The sequence below is a fragment of the Bos indicus x Bos taurus genome, chromosome 16 (genome assembly GCF_003369695.1).
Source record: "Bos indicus x Bos taurus breed Angus x Brahman F1 hybrid chromosome 16, Bos_hybrid_MaternalHap_v2.0, whole genome shotgun sequence".
NCBI classification, from domain to species: Eukaryota; Metazoa; Chordata; class Mammalia; order Artiodactyla; family Bovidae; genus Bos; species Bos indicus x Bos taurus.
Window position 1 is genome coordinate 51568160 of NC_040091.1, and position 18529 is coordinate 51586688.

The window sequence follows — 18529 nt, forward strand, 5'->3', positions numbered from 1 at the left end:
ACCTACAAGGAATTTCTAATATTTAGATATTAGATGTTCCCAAAGCTAAATTTAGATGCAAAAAGCTTTTTAGCTTCTTTTTTAGAAGCTCGAGTCAGCCCAGTCTGAAACTCAGCCCCACCTCCCCCGGCTAGCTATCTGATTTGGGCAAGTCCCTTAACTTTTCTGAGTTCCACTTCCACGTCTTCAGTTGAGGATAATAATGATAAGAGCAATTCTTACCCGCACAGGATTTGTTTTGAGGATGTAATTCTATAACTATATATAGAACATACATAGACGATACATAAAGTCATGAGAGATGGTAAGCAGTCCATAAACATATGCTATAGCTTTTGTGTATTCTGTATGCTATTCAAAAGATTATGATCTTTCTTTCACCTCACATCAATCAGAATGGTTACTATCAGCAACAACAACAGGAAATAACAAGGGTTGGTAAGGATGTTGGGAAGGTAAAACCCCTGTGCACTGCTGGTGAGGATGTAAATTAGTGAAGCTGCTATGGAAAACAGCATGGCAGTTCCTCAAACAACTAAAAATAAAATAATCATGTGATCCAGCACATGATATACTTTTGGGTATATATCCCAAAGAACTGAAAGCAGAGGCGTGAAGCGATATTTATACACCCAAGTTCACAGGATTGTTTGCAACAGCCAAAAGGTAAAAACAACCCAAGTGTCCACTGGTAGATGAATGAATAAGCAAAATGTGGCAAATCCATACAATGAAATATTATTCAGCCTTAAAAAGGAAGGAAATTCAGATACACGCGACAGCATGGATGAACCTTGAGCTCACTGTTTTTGTTTTTCAGCTGCTAAGTCGTATCTCTTTACGACCCCATGGTCGGCAGCATGCCAGGCTTCCCTCTCCTTCACTCAGTGAAATAAGCCAGTCGTGAAAAGACAAATACTATATGATTGTACTTCTTTGAGGCACCCAGAGTGGTCAAGTCCATAGAGACAGAAAGCAGAATGGTGGTTGCTGGGCGCTGGGAGGCAGGGGGATGGGGAGTGGTTTCACGGGGACCGGGTTTCAGTTCTGCAGGATGAAACATGTTCTGGCGATGCATGGGGGTGACGGGTTGCACAACAATGCAAACATATTTAATGCCACTGAACTGTACACTTTAAAAAAGTAGTTAAGATGGCAGATTTTATGTTATGTGCATTGTATCACAATAAAATGATGAGATTATGATCCAGTCCTTTCGTCTGAACTTTTTCCTCTTGGAAGCCTTCTACCTCCAAGTGAAAAAAGCAGCCCCATCAACCGCTGTGGTGGGAACTGACCGATGAAATCAGCTGCCAGTTCTCAAACAGGGGACACGAAAATTCCCCGAGGACTGGTGAGATCAGACAGGTGAACCCCGAGAGTTAGGAGCACTTGGGCAGGAGTCAGGGGTAGGACAGGTGGGGGCGGGGAATGGGGTGGGATAGGAGTGCAGTCCAGGTAGGATGACACGGCGGGTGGGGGGCACAGACGGGGAGTCGGCAAGTGCACCCTCCTCAGGTCTGCTTCATTCCATGGATTTCCCCGCAGAGAGTCCACTTGTCACCTTATATCTCCAAGTGCAGGTGTTCCCTCAGAATAAGAGTGTGAACAAAAATGACACGGGTACTGTACTTCACCCTGCAGATCACCGAAGATCCAGTGGTGGACAACACTCTATGCTGGGGGGAGTGGGAGAGGGACCCCACTGCTGGCAGGACACCGCATCCGGGAACCTCTGGTGGGCAATATGGCCGCGCTCGTCTGAGTTACAGCCATACGTGTCCCTGGACACAGCAGACGCACCTTCCCATCCATGAAATGCAGATAAACAGACAATTCCAGTAATCTTTTTTGAGAATAATAAGATGATGATGTCAGAAATCTTTGTACAGACATAAATTTACATTTCTTTTAGAGGAAAAAATGCTTGGTAAATTTGCTTGTTGTTACTGTTCAGTTGCTCAGCCGTGTCTGACTCTTTGCGACCACATTGAGTATAGCACACCAGGCCTCCCTATCTTTCACTGTCTCCCAGAGCTTGCTCAAACTCATGTCCATCAAGTCAGTGATGCCATCCAATCATCTCATGCTCTGTCGTCCCCTTCTCCTCCTGCCTTCAATCTTTCCCAGCATCAGGGTCTTTTCCAATGAGTCGGCTCTTCCCATCAGGTGGCCAAAGTATTGAAGCTTCAGCTTCAGCATCAGTCCTTCTAATGAATATTCAGGACTGATTTCCTATAGGATTGACTGGTTTGATTTCTTTGCAGTCCAAGGGACCCTCAAGAGTCTTCTCCAATACCACAGTTCAAAAGCATCAATTCTTCAGCGCTCAGCCCCCTTTATGATCCAACTCTCACATCCATACATGACTACTGGAAAAACCATAGCTTTGACTAGAGGGACCTTTGTTGGCAAAGTAATGTCTCTGCTTTTTAATACGCTGTCTAGGTTGGCCATAGCTTTTCTTCCAAGGAGCAAGTTTCTTTTAATTTCATGACTGCAGTCACCATCTGCAGTGATTTTGGAGCCCAAGAAAATAGTCTTTCACTGTTTCCATTGTTTCCCCGCCTATCTGTCATGAAGTTATGGGACCAGATGACACGATCTTCGTTTTCTGAATGTTAGGTTTTAAGCCAGCTTTTTCACTCTCCTTTTCACCTTCATCAAGAGGCTCTTTAGTTCCGTTTTACTCTCTGCCATAAGGGTAGTGTACCTGAGGTTATTGATATTTCTCCCTGAAATCTTGATTTCATCTTGTGCTTCATCCAGCCTGGCATTTCACATGATATACTCTGCATATAAGTTAAATAAGCAAGGTGACAATATTCAGCCTTGACATACTCCTTTCTCAATTTGGAACCAGTCCATTGCTCCATGTCTGGTTCTAACTGTTGCTTCTTGACGTGCATACAGGTTTCTCAGGAGGCACGTAAGGTGGTCTGGTATTCCCATCTCTTTAAGAATTTTCCAGTGTGTTGTGATCCACACAAAAGCTTTAACATAGTCAATGAAGCAGAAGTAGATGTTTTTATGGAATCGTCTTGTAAGAAAATAAAAAAATAAAAAAGAGTATGATGTCGACTCTGGTTCTTTTCTAAGAGGCAGCCCAGAACCGGCAGGTGCCAGGGTCAGAGACAAGAGTCACCTGGTCGTACGGATTCTGGTCGGTGTGAGAGCGCGCCTCAGATCCCATCTGAGAAGCGCTGACACAGGCTGGACAGATCGCTCCACCCATGAGAAGGAGTGGTCCCAGGATGCTGGTCACTGAGGGTTAGAGGTGCGGGCATCAGCATTTCATCCCCCGGGCATTTCTGTCCTTTCTCCCTCTCTTCCACCTCCACCCTCCTGGCCACAGCTCTGAAATGACGGGCTGTCCTACAGCTCAGTCTTCTAGGGGACCCTGGAACCTCCCCAGGATGGGACTGGGGGAGCCCCTTAAACGGGGAGTCCTTACACGGTCAGCCCTTCACTGTTTAACCTTCGCTTCTCTCTTCCTCAAAACATACTTTATTGAAATAACACACACACACACACACACACACTCACACACACAAGCAGGAGCTCCCAGAACATCAGAAGGGAAGAAGCACCGATCAAGAAGGGACAGGAAGGGAACAAAGTTCCCAAAGTGTGGTCCTGGAACCAATTCCAGGGGACCCCACTCTGACCTGAACCTGGGGAGCATATAAATATGAAGATTCCTGGGCCTTACCACAAACCCACTGGGATCAGAATGTCTAGGAGCCCATGTTTAACAAGCACTCTTACATAGAGTGTTCTTACACTCTTACACAAAATGGGGGCTCAGATGGTAAAGAATCTGTTTGCAATGCAGGAGACCCAGGTTTGATTTCTGGGTTAGGAAGATCCCCTGGACAGGGAAAGGGCAACCCCCTCCAGTATTCCTGCCTGGAGAATTTCATGGACAGAGGAGCCTGGCAGGCTACAGTCCATGGGGTTGCAAAGAGTCAGACACAACTGAACAACTAACACTTTCACTTTATACCAATGGAAAATCCAACCGTTGGCTTTTGGTATTTCTTTATTCTGGAAGAAAGGAGCCCCCTCCTCAGCAGACTATAGATAATAGCCACATTCAACTCTAAAAAAATTATAGTTCGCAAGGCACATCAAATCACATAAATTATAATTTGAAAGGTTTAACTCTGAATTGAGCAAGGCTTAGGCTTCGGAGTGTACAAAATGGGAGGAAGGGACACTGCACATGGCATCCAGGATGGCCACTGGCAGGTCTCCTCCTTGCTTGCACGCGTGTGTGCTAAGTCGCTTCAGTCATGTCTGACTGTTTGTTACCATATGGACTGTAGCCTGCCAGACTCCTCTGTCCATGGATTCTCTAACTCGAGAATCCATGAGCTCAAACTCATGTCTCTTATGACTCCTGTGTTGGCAGGCAGGTTCTTTACCACTAGCGACACCCAGGAAGCCTACCCCGCCTTGCTTACAGTCCTTCAAATCTTCTTCCATTGCTTTTCAGATAAAGGGCAAAATCTTTAGTGTGACGTGAAGGAGGCCTGCTTGTCACTAAGCCCTCCTCCTTTCGGATCTGACTCCTGGACGCCCTGGTTTTCTCTCAGTGACTTTGGTCTACCCCAGGACCTTTGCATATGCTGTTCCCGTCTCCCTTTGTCAAATCCTCTTTGTTCTCCATATTTCTTTGTTTTAGAGCCCCAGTTCGGAATGGAATTCGTCACACCTTTGTGGGATCATCTGACTTACGTCCCTCTCTCCTGGCAGCTTCCTGATCGCAGGGACCACGTCCAGTCCCGCCATCACTGTATCCCTAGGCTTGCCTTGGTGCTGTGGCTCCAGGAAAATATTGTGGAATGAATGAATGATAACAGTTCTTACTGTTGACTATGAACAGTTCTCACTAGCCTGGCTATAAACAGGTTTCCTGGGCTTCTCTAGTGGTTCAGTGGTTAAGAATCCGTCTGCCAATACAGGGGACATGGGATTGATCCCTGGTCTGGGAAGATTCCACAGGCTTTGGAGCGACTAAGCCTGTGTGACACAACTTCTGAACCTGTGCTCTAGAGCCTACGCTTGGCAACAAGGGAAGCCACTGCGACAAGAAGCCTGTGCTCCTCAACGAAGAGTAGCCTCCACTCACCGCAACTCAAGAAAACCCGTGTGCAGCAACCAAGACCTAGCACAGCCAAAAATAAATAAATAAATAAATAAACAGCCTTCCTACTGCCTTTAGGGAATTACGTTTCTTGCAGGATATATGGAAAAAATCTGGACAGTAAGACCCTGCAGATACCAATATTGATTTTTCTCTGAACCAAATGATTACAAGTGACTTTTATTTTTTTCCTTATATTTTGCTTCCTCCCAATTTTTAAAAACAAGAAACATGGAACTACTTCCCATTATCGGAAAAAGTAAACGATGTCAAACTATTACAAAACAAACACTCCAAACAATATTTCAGCCTTGCTGATAAATAGAACTCTTTAGAAGTGTGACTGCCTATTTTTTAGGATTGATTCAGATAAATAAAACAATCTTTTTTATTTGCTAGATGTAACCTCTGGGTAATCTGAAGGATGACTTTTTATTAATACATATCCCTTAATCTTGGCTTCCCTGGTGGTTCAGCTGGTAAAGAATCCACCTGCAATGTGGGAGACCTGCGTTTGATCCCTGGGTTGGGAAGATACCCTGGAGAAGGGAATGGCTACCCACTCCAGTATTCTGGCCTGGCAAATTCCATGGATGGTATAGTCCGTGGGGTCGCAAAGAGTTGGACACGACTGAACGACTTTCACTTCCACATCCATTAATCTTATTTAGTAGAATGACTTCTAGTGGCATTAATAACATAAACTATAAACTGACTGCTGAATGATTCCTTAGGATGGCTCACAGCTGATCAAAGGTGATCCTTCTGGAACTTCCCTGATGGCACAGTGGATAAGAATCTGCTTGGCAATGCAGGGGACATGGGTTTGATCTCTGGTCTTGGAAGATCCCACATGCTGGAGAGCAACTGATCCTGTGGGCCACAACTACTGAGCCCTCACACTGGAGCCCACAAGCTGCAGCTACTGAAGCCCATGTGCCTGGAGCCTGTGCTCTGCAACAAGAGAAGCCTCTGCAGTGAGAAGCCTGTGCACCACAACAGAGAGCAGACCTCGCTCGCCACAGCTAGAGAAACGAAGGCCCAGCACAGCCAAAAATAAACAAATAAAGGAATAAAAACTAATTTTAAAAAAATGGGTGATCCTTCCGAACAGAAAGGCAATGAAGTCAGCAGAGGGGCAATGTTTACCTTGTCATGTTTTATAAAACTGGAAAATGTTGACATGTCTGCAGGTTTCAATTCTTCCAAGTAGACCCATGTCCCCACACCGCTCTTTAGATAAACTCTCCTCTCCCAAACCCATTTAAACCATGGGAAGATGATTTGTCTAAGAGAAGACAGAAGTGCTCATCAGAACTCTATCCCCAAAATGCTTGGTGATTCACATATCATCTGTATTCCACGGAGCCAAAATGAGCTCACGCTTCTGGAAATGCAACTGATTCCTTCATAAATTAACCTGACTGTTGCTGGTGGTGGTGACTTATTTCTTAAACTAAGTTTGGGGAGCTTGCCTGGAAAATCCCATGGATGGAGGAGCCTGGTGGGCTGCAGTCCATGGGGTCGCAGAGTTGGACACGACTGAGCAACTTTCCTTTCACTTTTCACTTTCCTGCATTGGAGAAGGAAATGGCAACCCACTCCAGTGTTCTTGCCTGGAGAATCCCAGGGACGGGGGAGCCTGGTGGGCTTCTGTCTATGGGGTCGCACAGAGTCGGACACGACTGAAGCGACTGAGCAGCAGCAGCAGCAGCAAGCCATCACTTATTTTTATACAATGAATGCAACTCAGTTTCTGTCTGGTTAGTAACGGTCCTCACTGGTTTCCTTTTCCAAATGGCTTGTTAATGTCAGTGGATCCTCAACTCAACCTTCTGAGGATTCTTCAGCCCTCTGAGGATTCTTCTCTTCTTCTGAGAAGAGTCTCTCTGTCTTATGAGACCAAAACAATGACCACTGTGTCTTTTACTGAGCACCACATGCCAGCCTCTTTATATGCATTTTTTCACTTAACCCTCACAACCATCCTGTGAGGTAAGAGGTTTACAGACAGGGAAAATGAGCTCAGAGTGATTAGTCTGGTTGAAATCACTCAGCCACAAAGTAGCCTAATGAGATTCAAACCCAGGTCTGCCTATCTTCAAAGCCTCCACTTTTAAAAATTGCTAGTTTCCTCACATGGGCCACTATGCTGTGGATGGACAGTCTGGGAGGCTTTGGGCATGTGTGTTGGGCAGGAGGATACACAGGATATCTATAAACTTTTTCTTAATTTTGCTGTAAGCCTAAAATTGCTCTTTAAAAAATAGTCTTTGAGGAAGAAAAGAGGATAGACATTTTATCACATCTTCAAGCAGCTCACTCTCCATGCTCTTTCGGAGAAACACACTATACACTCACTGCTGAAACCTATCTGGAAAGGGCAAGGATACGTCACCAGTAATAAAATGACCTATTGCATTACGAAAAAAAGTTACTACAGTTTTTTAATATCATGGTCAGGTTCAAAACAGAGATCTCTGTCTCTACTTTAGCCAGACAGGAAGTAACGTGTGTCCTCAGTCACTCAGTTGTGTCTGACTTTTTTGTGACCCCATGGACTGTAGTTTACCAGGCTCCTCTGTCCATGAAATTTTCCAGGCAAGCATACTGGAGTGGGTTGTCATTTCCCTTTCCAGGAGATCTTCCGGACCCAGGGATCGAACCCATATCTCCTACGCTTCAGGTGGATTCTTTACCGCTGAGCCACTGGGGAAGCCCAGAACAGGAAATAAAACCACCCCAAATCTATGCCTTGTTATGATAAAGAAGAAACTGCAATTCTTCTTTTTCTCCACCCCCGCCCCCAAACTTTGCATACTGCATAGATTTTTCTGTGTCCTTGAAAGGAAACCATATCATGGAGAAGAATCTCAAGGGGAGGTTCATGGAGTTAGTTTTAAATCTGTTGAGCTTATGATAAATATAATCAGAAAACTCGGAATAAAGGAGGGAACTTGCTCACTTAGTAAGAATATGTACAAAAAACCCACAGCTTACCTCATAGTTAATGGTGAAAGACTGAATGCTTTCCCTAAGTTCAGGAACAAGCAAATATAAAGATTTACACTAGGTCCCTGGTGGTTCAGTGGTTAAGTCTGCCTTGCAACGCAGGGGACATGGGTTCAATCCCTGGTCTGGGAACTAAGATCATACTTGCCATGGAGCAACTAAGCCCACGCTGCAACTAGAGAGTCCATGCATTGCAATGGAAGATCCTGCGTGATGCAACAAAGATCCTGCATGCTGAAACAAAGACCCAATGCAGCCAAATAAAATAAATAAATATTTTAAAAATTTATGCCACTCTTATTCAACAGAGTCCTAGAAGTGTTAACCAGACAAATAAAGCAAGGAAAAGGAAATGAAAGGCATTCAGATATCCTTTTCTGGAAGGAGAAATAAAACTAATCTTACTGTAGATGACATGATTGTTTGTGTATAAAAATCCCAAGAAAGCTACAAAAACCTTTATATAGAGAGTTCAGTTAATGTTGCAAGAAACTAAGAAGCATACAAAGATCAACTGTATTTCTACATAGTGTCAATGAACATGTAAAAATAAAATGAACACGTAAAAATAAAAAGCAAACAAAATAAAAAATATAATACCTTTTGTGTGACAGTGTGTGTGTGCGCATTAAGTCGCTTCAGTCGTGTCTGACTCTTTGCAACACTATGGACTGTACCCTGCCATGCTCCTCTGTCCATGGGATTCTCCAGGCAAGAATACTGGAGTGGGTTGCCATGCTCTCCTCCAGGGGATCCTCCCGACCCAGGGATCAAACTCGAGTCTCACGTCTCCTGCATCGGCAGGTGGGTTCTTTACCACTAGGGCCACCTGAGAAGCCCAAATACCATTTACAATCACTCAAAAAAAAGAGAGAGAGAGAGAAATACTGAAGTGAAAATCTAACAAGCATGTACAGAACTTGTATGCTAAAAATTACAAAACACTCATGAGAGACATCAAAGACCAAATAATCAATGAAGAAATATACCATGTTCATGAATTGAGAGACAATGCAGTAGAATATCAATTATTCTCACATTGAATGAAGGACTAAACACAACTCCAATAAAAATCACAGCATGATATTTTGTATATACAGATGGCTTACACTAAAATGTAAATGAAAAGGCAAAGGAACTAGAATAGGTTAAAAAATTTAAAGAAGAATAAAGTTGGAAGAGTCACTCTATCTGATTTAAGACTCACACAGCAATAGGAATCAAGGCTGTCATAAAGGTAGAGGGATTGCCTCATAGATCCATGAAACATACTAGGGAACTCAGAAACAGCCCCTATAGAAGTATGGCCAGATTATTTTTGACAAATTTGCAAAAGCAATTCAATAAGAAAGGATAGTCTTTTTAACAAATGGTTCTGGAACAACTCAATATCCACATGCAGTAAGACTGAACATTGACCCAAATCTCACAACATAAACAAAAGTGAACCCAAGATGGTTCACAGATTTAAACATAAAACTATAAAGCACTTCAAAGAACATATAAGAGAAAATCCTCAGGATCAAGGACTTGGTGGCATGTTCTTAGACATGATGCTAAAAGCATGATCTATGAAGGGAAAAAATAATGACCTGGACTTCATCAAAAGTTAAAACTTTTGTTCTGTGAAATATCCTGTTAAGAGAATGAAAAGACAAGCTATGGATGGGAGAAAATATTTGCAAACCTTCGATCTGATGAGGGACTCATACCTAAAATACCTAAAGAATTCTCAAAACTCAACGGTGAAGAAACAATTGGATTAGAAATGGTTAAAGGACATTAAGAGATATGTCACTAAAGAGGGTATGCAGAAGGCAAATAAGTACACGAAAAGACATTTAACATCACTATCGATTTGGGAAATGCAAATTAAGACTATGATAAGAAACCACTACACATTTACTAAAACAGCTAAAATAAAAAAGTGTTAATATTAATTGCTGGTGGAGATGCAGAGAAACTTATCTCATACATTGCTGGTGTGACTAAAAAATGGTGTAGCCACCCTGGATAAGATTCTGGCAGTTTCTCCACAAACTGAATATATATTAGCATAAATGTTGATCCATGCAATCATACTCCTGAACATTCATCTCAGAAAAATAAAACTTACATTCACAGAAAAACCTGTTCACAAATGTTTATAGTAGATTTATTTGTAACAGCCCCTAATGGAATCACAATGTCCCTCAATAAGTGAATGTTTAAACATAGGTGGTACATTCATAACATGGGCTATTACTCAGAAATAAAAGAACAAGCTAATAACCTAGATCGATGTCAAAGTCATTACACGGAGTTAAAAAAAAATGGCAAAGGTCACAGATGTTAAGATTCCATTTATGTAATATTCTCAAAATGATAAAAATTAAAGAGATGAAACACAGATTAGTGGTTGTTGGGGCTTGGGGATGGTGGTGGGAGAAAGTACTGTGACCATAAAAGGAGTATCATGGGACTTCCTTGGTGGTCCAGTAGTGAGATTCTGAGCTCCCAGAGCAGGCGGCCTGGGTTCAACCCCTGGTCAGGGAACTAGATCTCACAAGCTGCACTAAGACCCAAGGCAGCTAAGTAAATAAATACATTGAAAAAAAAAAGACTATCACAAGGGAGATCTTTGATGATGGAGTAGTTCTATACACCTCGATGTGGGTGTGTGTTCAGTTGTTCAGTCGTGTCCAACTCCTTACAACCCCACAGACTGTAGCCCACCAGGGTCCTCTGTCCATGGGATTTTCCAGGCAAGAATACTGGAGCAGGTTGCCATTTTCTCCTTTAGGGGGTCTTCCTAACCCAGGGATCAAACCTGTATCTTCTGCATTGGCAGACAGCTTTTTTTTTTTTTTTCTTTTTACCACTTGAGCTACCTGGGAAGTCAATTCTATATCTTGGCGGCTACACACACATTCATACGTGTGATAGAATGGCACAGAACAATACACACGCTTTGTACCATTCTCTCTCTACTGTTTGTGAACCTATCATTTCAAAATAAAAAGTCTTTTAACAATCTGTTGAGTGAAGTCTGAAAGAGACCTGCCTTTTAAAGTCATAAATTCCACTGCATTTTTCTTTCAATATTTTAACCCCTAAAATATTGAAATATTTTAAAAGGTTCAAAGCAACTGTTGTGTGTGTGTGTAGCAGAGTTTTATTAATGTGAAAAATGACAGAGAAAGCTTCTGACACAGACATCAGAAGGGGGACAGAGAGTGCCCCCAGAGCCACCGTTTTGACTAATTCCTTACTATCTTCCAATTTCTTTGGCTATCATCAAGCTGGGACTGTGGACCAAGCCACAGCTAACACAGAGAATGAAGTGAAATGAGAGGATACTGTGGTTATGCCCAAGGCTTATCCTGATTTACTACTTGGGAGGTGGGGGTAGGGGAGGGCTTTGAGGGACCCACAGCAGTCTCCAGAAGCTCTGAAAAGGGCAAGAGGCTATTGGTCAAGCTGGGCACTTCAGGTGGCTCTGGCTGCCAGACCTGGAGCAGGTGAAGGTCAAGCACCAGCTCCATGCCCACTTTCCAAACGGCCCCATCAGGCAGCGGGGGAGGGGATCCTGGGTGGGACATGGCAGAACAGACACGGTCAGCAAAAGAACAGAAGGCACATCTCCTGCTCATTCTTATCATGTGAGCCAGGGAGCTCCAGCACACCTGACAACTGGTTATCGGTAGCACACCGAAGATGAGACAGCTAGATAGCATCATGGACTCAATGGACGTGAACCTGAGCAAACTCTGGGAGATGGTGAAGGACAGGGAAGCCTGGCGTGCTGCAGTCCAAGGGGCCGCAAAGAGCAGAACACAACTGAGTGACTGAACGACAACAAAGCACACCGAGGAAGGCAGAGGACGTCAGCCAGAGGCTGTGCTTCAGAAGCGGTCAGAGTCCACAGCAGACTGGACTTCTGCAGAGATGAGGGGTTGGGCAGGAGGAGGTCTTACCTCTAAAACAAGGTCTGAGTCTCCATGCCTTCCAATCGTAGTACTTTTATTCAAGACAAAAAAGCCTTCCGCGCTCTTTAGATAGGCTTTCATACTCTCTGCTTTCCCTAGAAAAGGTTTGCAGAAAAAAATCTGGTTAGAAAAAAAGAGTCCTTTAATTATTCAATATCATATTTAGAATGAATGAAATATACCATAATGTCACAAGAGGAATCAGCAGAGGTAGGAGTGGATAGATGGATTTAACAATGATCATAATTACAGTTCTTCACATTTTTAAGACTGTCTTTTCAACACTGATATCTGTCATAGATAAGCTTGATTCTGATTATCAGAGGACACCCTTTATGTAACTTAGAGCACAAACAAGCAATAGCAAAAACAACCCAACAACAAGTCTGAATTCCACTGACAACTGTTCTCCAACTCCCATTAAGCTTAGTTTGAGGTTAGTTATTTGCCATAATCAAGAACTAAGAATTACTGACCTACCACTTACTAGTTCTGTGACTCTGGTTGAATTACTTATTCTCTCTGTAAACCTCAGTTTTCTCATCTGCAAAATGGGGCTAGTAATACTCTGTATCCCAAAGGGTTTTGTTTAAATGCAGTGATACATGTGACGCATCTAGAATGGTGTTTGCTAAACACACTTTTCTCCTACTGTGATTATTACTATTACTAATCTTGGGTTTCTCGAACTTTGAATCAAGGAACCCCAAGCTTCTAAAGAGCTTCTTAAAGTGCAGAGAGTAAATCATCAAGGAAATGGGCATTAGATGATACTTTCAAGTCACTGTATTTTGTTATATATTTAGGTAGAAAAACAGGATGATTTCCAAAGACAAAGTATTAAGATTATAGCTTAGTCAGGACTCTGTACCTACCTTTTCCTGGTGTTTTATTTATGAAAATGTGAAACACACAGAAAAGTTCAAAGAAGTAGATAGTGAACTCCTATATAACCACCACCCAGATTCCACAATTGACATTTTGCTATATTTACTTTATCACATATCTACCCATGTATCCTTCCATCCATTTTATATTTCAACGAAGTTCAAAGTAAGTCCTATACATGTGTTTTGGTTGTATAGGTTGCTCCCTGGTTGCTCAGGCAGTAAAGAATCCACCTACAATGTGGGATCCTGGGTTCGATCCCTGGGCGGGAAGATCCCCTGGAGGAGAGCATGGCAACCCACTTCAGTATTCCTGCCTTTGGCAGGTTCCAAGATGTTGATGATAATTCACATGACACAATATTTGAATTCCAATTTGAGAGATGTCCAGCTACACAGGGTGACATCCTCCATCTTAACACCTTGTAAAGAAAGTCTCTTTGTACCTGAAAGGTCACTGAAGTGTGAAGCTGTTGTACTGTGGGTAAAAACAAAAGTCATTTAGAGGCTTACCATGGTGGTCCAAGATCCTGTATTCCTCAATGAGGCTCAAAGAACGCACATGCCACAACTAAGACCAGATGCAGCCAAATAAGTAAAGATTTTTTAAAAAGAAAAAGGAAAAAACCTACTATTGAAAACAAAACAAAAAACAAACAAATGAAAACAAAAGTCACCTGGGTGTGACTGTAACGGGCCTCTGGTCTGGCTCTGCTTTCCATCAACACCTCCATCATTTCATCCACTACTAAGGATGAGGGTGAACCCCTACTAAGTGTGAGGCACTGGGCTAACCTTTTATAGACACTGCCTCTTTTCATTCTCAGAACAACCCTGCAAGGTAGGTGTCAGTATTGTCCCACTTTACAGATGAGGAAACTGTGACTCAGAGAGGTTAAGGTCACACAATAGTAAGTGTGTGACAACTCTGGACCTTAGTCTATAACCACTGCACAAATCTCCAGTGTTGCTGGTGGGGCAGAGTGGGGTGGGGGAATTGCGCGATCTGTTATGCTTGGGACATGCAACAACAGAGTCTTTAAAACCAGCATTCTATCTGCTGAAAGAAAGATGAGATCCTACCTGGGGATAAGTGGAATAAAAATAAGCAGGATAGTTTATATCTGTAAACTTTGAGGCCTGTGGATGTCCCACTAATACTGATGCTTCCATATAATGAGAAATAAAATTTATTAAGTTCACTGTCATGAACATAGGAGAAAGACATTTCCTCTTTCCAAACAACCATGCTCTACTGCCTTCAGTTATTAATCTTCATTGGCAGAGCACCATGTTATCCAGCAATTAATCTAAAATGTAAACTTTCAAGAAAAGTCTCTGTTGTAGGAAAACCACAGGACAGGCTACTAATTTAAAACTTAAAACTTGGGTCATGTATATACTTGTTTTTCAGCTGTCACCCGAGACGACCCCAAAGCCAATGTCTTCTCTCTGCTCAGACGCCCCACTTTGGGGCAACCTCGTGACCACTGTGGCTAAAGGCGCCCTCAGTTCATGTTATTCCCCTGTTAGTTTTCCCCTGCTGGGTTTCCTTCCTTGTACTTATCATTCTCTGACCTTGTCTTGTTCCTTTATTTAGTTGTGTTTGCTGTCTGTTTCTCTTTCATTCACTAAGATGTATATTCCTGGAAAACCAGAACTGTGTTGATTTTGTCTTGGGTTTTGGGCCATACTGTGTGGCATGTGAGGTCTCAGTTTCTGGACCAGGGGTTGAACCCTCTCACCCCCTGCATTGGAAGCGTGGAATCTTAACCACTGGACCGCCAGAGAAGTCCCTTGATTTTGTTAAGAAGCAATTCATGGGTTTCTTGTGCTCATACCCATTCAAAGATTTTGTCCTTCCAAGGATGCTTATAATGGCAAACAGCTGGAGAATAAAGCTGTTTATTATAATAAAGACAACAGCTCCTTCTGAGGCTAAAGTCAGGCAGGTTTGCTAGCAGCCCCTTTCAAAGACTGAGGTTTCCTAAGTTTGGAGTTTCTTATCTGGGACACAGACTCACCGCACGCACCAGCAGCCACCTTGGCTGTTCTTCACCACCCCGAGGCATGTTCAGGGCAACAGGAATCCCTGTGCATATGCAGCTCTGGCTGTTTCTGCTGTGCTGTGAGCAGTCAAGTCCTTAGTTTCTGGCCTAGGAGTCTTGTCTTCTGCCAGTACCTATAAGGTGGGCAGGCTAACTTTCAAACAGGGTAAAAGCTCACACCCTTTGCAGTTGTTCTGTGCAGGGCACCATCTCCAGTGCCAGGATAGAGACTGGCACATACAGGTGCTTGGTCAACACTTGCTGACTGAGTGAAAATACAAATGACACCTCCAAGCAAGCCAGTGTGGCCAGCGGCTAGGAACCTCTGACAGTAACTACCTTTCATTTCTCCTTTCAGCATCTATCCTAGATAACTTCTTGGAGAACCTAAATTCTATCTCTAGCTTTTGGACTGGACAAGATTTCTCCACCTTAATCTTGCCCCGTGCATCACTTCTTTGTCTGAAAACACTGCAGAAAGTAATTTGAATGTGTTTAGCTCTGTGAATTCGTTCTTACTCAGTGCCATGGAGCACCCACTACCATAAAGAGCAAAAGAGCTAAAATAATCTGCATTTCCCCTGACCACTCTGGATGGCTCAGAATTGGGCTACAGGAGCAAAACTTCTTTTGAGGACCATAAAGGGCCTCGAAGTTCCTTAAAGAAAGACAGGTGAGGTAAGGGGTGGGTGGGTGGGTCTGTGTCTGACCATTGGGTGGGTATTGGCTATAAATCAGGGGAAACAAGGGTTCCTCTCAATTTCAGCGGTACCCCAGGACATCCAGAAACCGGTGCCAAGCAGGGGCCCGAAGTTTCCTCGCAGGCTACCTCGGGGTGGGGGTGGGGGCTGCATTTAGGAAGGAACGGCTGGTGTTGGGATAGCTTCTCTAGGGTGCTCCCGGCGACCCGAGCCTGGATCAGAGAGTTCAGCCTCGGGTGGGGCCGGGTCCCCAGCCTACCGCAAGCCCTTGACCTAGCAGGGCTGGCCTCTTCCGGCCCGGGTTTCCGTCCGCCGCCTCCTTACGTGTTGCTCTCACCTGGCCAGAGGAAGAAACCCACGTCCCGTCCTCCGCCAAGAGCCCGGCCCGCTCGGGAGGCGCCAGGCTCGCTCCGGGCGAGGCCGCTCGGCCGCGCTCCCGAGGAGTCTCCAGCCGGCGGCCCGCAGCCCGTGCGCCCTCCCGGCCTGTGTACGCGCGTCGCCATGGCAACGCCCCCGGGCCGGCCGCGCCGGTGAGGGGCGTGGCCTGCGAGGGGCGGTGCGCGGAGAGCACCCGGCGAATTACAGCCTGTGGCAGCTCCGCGAGCCTTCCCGGATCCGCGGTCTATCCCCATTTCATGGATGGGGAAGTTGGCTCGGTGGTCACAGAGGTACTCCAGAGTTTTTCATCGGGGAAGGAGCAGACTCTAGAATCCTCCCTATTATCCTTTGGTCTAGGCTGGGTGCGTTGGGAGGGGGTGGGCAGGCATGGGAGGGTAATGGAGCTGAACTAGAAGTTTGGAGGTTAGTACCCTCCGCCCCTGCCAAATACCTAGTTCTCTCTGTTGCAGAGGAGAAAAGAATAGGATAAGGTGTGTGTGTGGGGGCGGGGCGGGGGAGACCATCACTTCTGGGGGTGGGTGTGGAGATGGGAGATGGGTGGGGAGGAAGGAATAATTTTGAAAGAATTCTCCCACTGTTGTTCAGTCGCTCAGTCGTGTCTGACTCTTTGCGACCCCATGGACAGCAGCACGCCAGGCTTCCCTGTTCTTCACTGTCTCCCGGGGTTTGCTAGAAAGAGGTTATTTACAAGCCCACAATCCTACTGTTCTGTCGTTCCCTGTCAGAACTGACATCTATTCATTCATTTGTTCTTTATTTCTACAAACATCACCTGAGTCCCTACAAGTGTCAGCCTGTGGCCCCAATGTTGACTCGGATCAGATCTTTAAGAAGCCCCCCACCTACCTATCCACGGGCCTAGGACTGGCTCGGGGGTGGGGGATGGATGGAGTGTGTGGAGAAGACATGCCAATCCCATCTCCTATCACCTTTTTCAGGTCAACCCCTTCTGTCTGAGAGCAAACAGAACAGCCCTGCTGACCACCTACAGAATGCCCCATTTCCCTGGCAGGAAATGACTGACAAGTTGCCCCCAGACAAACTTAAAACATTTATCCAAAAAAGATGAAAGATGGCAGACTCCATCCTTGTCAATTAGAAGATAAAAGAGAGAGAAATCACAGAGATCGGTGTGGGATGGAATATACAATAAAGATGCTCACACATGCCTAGGCGGCTCTTAGAAATGCAGATTCCCTGGCACAGACCACAGAGATTCTGATTGAGCAGGTCTGGAGCATAGTCCAGGAATGAATTTGATGCATTATTGCCAATTCCTTGTGCATTGGTTAAAAGCATGGCAAAACCCCAGGATTTACTCAGCCCTGCAGTTGTGTTGCAGAGACCTGGGCTTCCCTGGTGGCTCAGACAATAAACAATCTCCCTGCAATGCAGGAGACCCAGGTTCTATCCCTGGGTCGGGAAGATACCCTAGAGAAGAGAATGACAACCCACTCTAGTATTCTTGCCTGGAAAATTCCATGGACAGAGGAGCCTGGCAAGCTATAGTCCATGGGGTCCCAAAGAGTCAGATATGACTGAATGACTAACACTTTCACTTATACTTCCCAGAACCTGTCCCTAGAAATTTCTTCCAGGCCCTCAGTCAGCCTGGAAGGTTCTGTCTTCGCTAGTTTCCTTCAACCAGAAAGACTCTAGGAAAGTATGAGGTGTGACTGCTAAGGCCAGGACCTGAGTGGTAACTTCAAAGGAAAAGGGAGGGTCAGGTTCAACTCCCCAGGAACATTTCTGCTTCTGGGTCTTTGCATTTACTTAACCCGCCTGCCAATGCAGGAGACCTAAGAGACATTGTTTGATCCCTGGGTCAGGAAGATCCCCTGGAGGAGGAAATGGCAACCCACTCCAGTCTTCTTGCCTGGGAACTCCCAGGGACAGAGGAGCCTGGCAGGAGTCCATGGAGTTGCAAAGAGTTGACACAACTTATCAACTAAACAGCACTTCCACTGCCTGGGCTCAGGTTCAGCCTCTGGTCAGGGAACTAAGCTCAGTGGCTCAGCCCCTCCAAAAAAGTCAACATGAACAGCAAAACAAAAACCTCACTGTATTGCTCTTCCCTTTGTCTTACCATGTATCACCTAGCATGCCATTTATTTAGTTTATTTATCTTATTTATTGGCTATCTCCCCACTCCCATCTCCTCCCCCGACCCCAACTTAAGCTCCAGGAGGGCAGGGATTTTTTTTTTCTGTTTTGTTCACTGCTGAATCCCCAGTGCCTAGAACAGTGCCTGAATGAATGAATGAGCAGGGGAAGCCTTTGCCACCTGCCCCAGTCTTTCCTGCTACCTCTTGGGCTGCTGGAGCTGAACTGTCCTTACCCAGGACCTAGGCTTCTCCAGCCAGGA

At 44.7% G+C, this 18529-nt stretch overlaps 1 protein-coding gene across 8 annotated transcripts in view; it reads right to left on the bottom strand.

Annotated features, from left to right (window-relative positions):
- The window catches only part of FHAD1 (forkhead associated phosphopeptide binding domain 1), a 165429-nt gene extending 149188 nt beyond the window's left edge, over positions 1–16241 (bottom strand). For all 8 annotated transcript variants that reach the window (XM_027565334.1, XM_027565335.1, XM_027565336.1 and 5 more), the window contains exons 1-2: positions 16103–16241; positions 12118–12224 (exon numbers count right to left, since the gene is read on the bottom strand). In XM_027565334.1, coding sequence (XP_027421135.1) covers positions 12118–12210 — 93 coding nt within the window. In that variant the 5' untranslated portion in view covers positions 12211–12224; positions 16103–16241. The remainder of the gene's footprint in view (positions 1–12117; positions 12225–16102) is intronic.
- Between the last annotated feature and the right edge of the window lie 2288 nt (positions 16242–18529).